The 3642-nt window shown below is 32.9% G+C and overlaps 1 protein-coding gene across 1 annotated transcript; it reads right to left on the bottom strand.

The window, feature by feature from the left end:
• Positions 1-228: 228 nt before the first annotated feature.
• LOC111017924 (uncharacterized) lies at positions 229-959 on the bottom strand. The gene has a single exon (XM_022293819.2). It carries the CDS (start codon positions 865-867, stop codon positions 409-411), a length of 459 nt encoding a protein of 152 aa, XP_022149511.1. The 5' UTR covers positions 868-959; the 3' UTR covers positions 229-408.
• Positions 960-3642: the final 2683 nt, after the last annotated feature.

Here is a 3642-nt window from a genome sequence, read left to right as displayed (position 1 = left end):
ATTGTTGAAGAAGATTCATCTCATTGCGAAACCAAACTCAAAACACATACCAATCAAATTGAGACTTTTAAATCATAACCAAATTAAAACTAAACCCAACGTACGAAAATTTAAACTCATGGTTTAACCCAACGAAAACAAAACTATTTTTTTACTTACTTTTTGCAAAGTTATTTTTAAGAATTAATTCCCATAGAATTCCTTGGTGCAACTGCAACGCGCATTAAATAATTCAAAATTTACCCTTTTTTTCAATCTTTTTATAACTTTTTACACGCCAGGGGTAAATACGTAAATCTGGACAACAAAGAATCTCCATTGCCATTGCCATGGGATGCGGAAACGAAACATCCACAGAAGCAACCCAAAACATACCATATTTACAATTTTAGCCCTAAAAAAACTTCATTATTCCGGAATTGCACTCAGCTTCGCCGTAAATTTCCTTCTTCTACCACTCCCTTTCTTCGCAACACTTCGCTGAACTTTCCCGAACTCCTCGTCGGAAAACAGCGCCGGCGAGATCGCAGTCCGGCGCGACCCACATTTTTCGCCGCCGGCCTTCATGAGGGCGGCGCTGGCCTTGACGGCCAATGCGGCCATCTCCTCGGCGTGCAGCGGCTGGTTGAGCCTGTCCAGCGGCAAGGCGAAGTAGAGCTGGCCGAGTTGGAGCTCGTCGCCGTCGTCAATGGCGGAAACGACGTCGTCGAAATCCATCTCGTCGGAGTTGCAGATAAAACTCGCCGGATCTTTCTGCAACACGTAAGAGACCTTAACTGGGTACGAGTATTCCAGCAATGTTCCGTCGGTCAGAATCAGTTTCGCCGTAGCAACATTCGTAGAATCCGACGATATGCAAATACCCATTTTTTCTTTTTTCCGGTGGTTCCGAGTCGAGTGAACTCAGTGAGTCAGAGAAGAGGAGAAGAGAGCGAGTCGGTGAGGGACGAGAAATGTGGAGTCGTATATAAAGCAGCGGAGGCTGCCTCGACATTTGAATGACAGTGCCACGTAGGATTTTTGTCGTTTTATTGGATGTTATTTTAAAGAATAAAAAATAATAATAATTTTGGTATAATTGTGCAGGAGGTTGACAGACTGTACATGAATGGTGACAGGCTGGAAGTTTGTTTGGAATTCCAATAATGGCCCTGTTTTTGAAATGATATTACACGAAACCCGGATTTCAAATTTTAAACCCTAATTTCCAAATATGTCCCCCAAATTTCACGTGATGGTACGGAAAATGAGTGATTGGAGGTGGCACCTAATACCCGCTTCATTAAGTACCGGATTCTTCTCATTTGATTTGAGATCTGTCACAAATCAAAGTTTTAATTATCCATTAAAATTTCGAATATCTCAAATTTTATAGAAATATTATAAATCGATAAAATGTCATAAAATCTTGTTCTCCACACTTGAAAACTTAATTTTTATAAGAAGTCTCTGTTTTTCAAACATTTTATGGGTAAAGATAATATTTTCTCAGCCAAATATTTTCCTTGGTAAAAAATTATAAAATTAATGATTCATAATAAATATTTAAATTAATAAATAATTTTTCTACTTTTTTTTTTAATAAGTTACAAATTTTTTACATAATATTATATCAATGTTAGTGAATACTTTATTAATATTTTATCAAATTTTCATGTAACATGAGAATATCGATTCAATTCTCATATTGATGTCGAACTCATTGAAATGTCTATTGACATGTCGACGAAAATTTAAGGAATGAAAGAATAATGTCTTAACCTTTGCGTTACGCTCATCTTGACCGTAAAAAATAGTTAATACATTTTTCTTTTTTTTTTTCAAAATGACTTCATTAGAGAATATTGACTTCATTCCAAGGAAGTATCGGAATACATTGATAAAATGTTAATATTTAAAACGTTATGGTTAAGTAAAAGTAAATGGTTTCAAATCAGCGGAAAAGGAAACACGCCATTTAGATATGCGAGCAAAAGATGGAATTTTTTTGGAGATTGCACTTTTTTTTCATTCTTTTTTTTTTAGTTAAACATCTGATATTTATAGTAAATACTTTTTTTTTTTACTATATCTTAAATAATTGAACGCAAATGAAGAAAAGTTAGAATAAAGAATCAAAAGATAAACACGCGTAAGAAGAATTAAAAAAAAAACATCAATGTAAGAAAATAAATGTTGACTCTACATTTTTTAATTTTGAAAGCCTAGAACGTGACAAAAGAAAAAGTTGGATAAATGTATAGAAAATAACATAATAAAAAGAAATTAAAAAGAAGAGAGAGAGAGAGAGAATAAAAGAAGTGTAGAGAAGAAGTAGGTGGAGGAGTGAGAGAAGAAGTGGCAAAGGAAGGCAGATTCATCGTCATTTAAGCTGCCACGTTTCACTTACATGCAAATACCCACGTCTACCTCTCCTAATATAAATATTTCTTAATATTTTTTATGATTGTTTTATTACACGTATTTGCTATGAATTATGAACAGCTAAATAACACTGTGAACAGTAAAGGTTCGAACACAAGATTTCATCGTAGGTGATACCACAAGCTACATATCCTTGTCACTGCATCATCAAGTAACTTCATTTCTGTATTTCTGAAAATATTCATTTTGATATCTGTACTTTCAACTTTAATTCGTTTTAGTACTTGTAGTTTCACGATGTTTAGCTTTTTTATCCTTTAATTTTATTTTTTAATTTAAATTTTCTTATCACAGAATTTGTGTTAAAATTTTATAAGTAAAAAAGTAAAGTAATATCTTTTAAAATGAAATAAATTAAAGTTTTAAAATAGATAGAATAAAATAATTTAAAAGTAGACTAAAAGAATATTTTAATGTGTTTTATATTATAAAAAGCTATCGTTTTCTTTCTCCGCTCCCATTATGACAAAGTTTGTACTTTTGTAGTTTGTACCGATGCGTCGGTTTCGTCCCCCACGTGTCAACTCACACTTCCTCCACTCCATCTTCTTTAATATATGGGTTAAATGTGATTACTATAGTTTTTTAATTTTTAATTTCAACTCATATATGTAGAATCAGAGTCTGTCATGCGATCCTCTCGTTTGAAAACACGAGTATGTGCTTAGTTCGAACAGATTGAAGTCGTGAAGTCGAGAAAAGTCAGACATGGTTCATTTCTAATTGATTTAACAAAAATTTGACTTGACATTGACTGGATGCACGGATGTTACTAGCATAATATATGCTGACGGTCAAGTATGTATTATCACAAATGATAGACAACGCTTCCTAAGCTTCCTCTATGACAAACAACATCTACTCTTTATATAGGTATACAATCTACGTAACTTACTAAACTCGACTCGATATTATCATGAACTAAAGTAATAATTTAAATTTCAGAATGTACATAACTGAGTACTACATTGATGCAAGAATGTACATACTACATCGATGCAAGATTTTGGAGGATCACACCCCTAATTGGAATCATTGCATTAACTTTTTTTAATAAATGATTTAGCACAAACTTGACATTGACAAATATTTAATTTATGTACTTGAAATGGATGTCCGAACAAATATTTAAAGACTCATGTACTAGAGCTAGGTATCAAATTTCCAAATAAATTGATTAAATGATTAATAAAAGATTAACATTAAGGACTAAAATAG

Source organism: Momordica charantia (assembly GCF_013281855.1).
Source record: "Momordica charantia cultivar OHB3-1 chromosome 2 unlocalized genomic scaffold, Mcharantia_2.0 BLBB01000002.1, whole genome shotgun sequence".
NCBI lineage: Eukaryota > Viridiplantae > Streptophyta > Magnoliopsida > Cucurbitales > Cucurbitaceae > Momordica > Momordica charantia.
Note: the sequence above shows the minus strand (reverse complement) of the source record. Positions and strands in the feature narration are given on the sequence as shown.

Excerpts from the sequence above, each read along its gene's own strand:
- LOC111017924 (XM_022293819.2), bottom strand. The coding sequence starts at position 867 with ATGGGTATTTGCATATCGTCGGATTCTACGAATGTTGCTACGGCGAAA.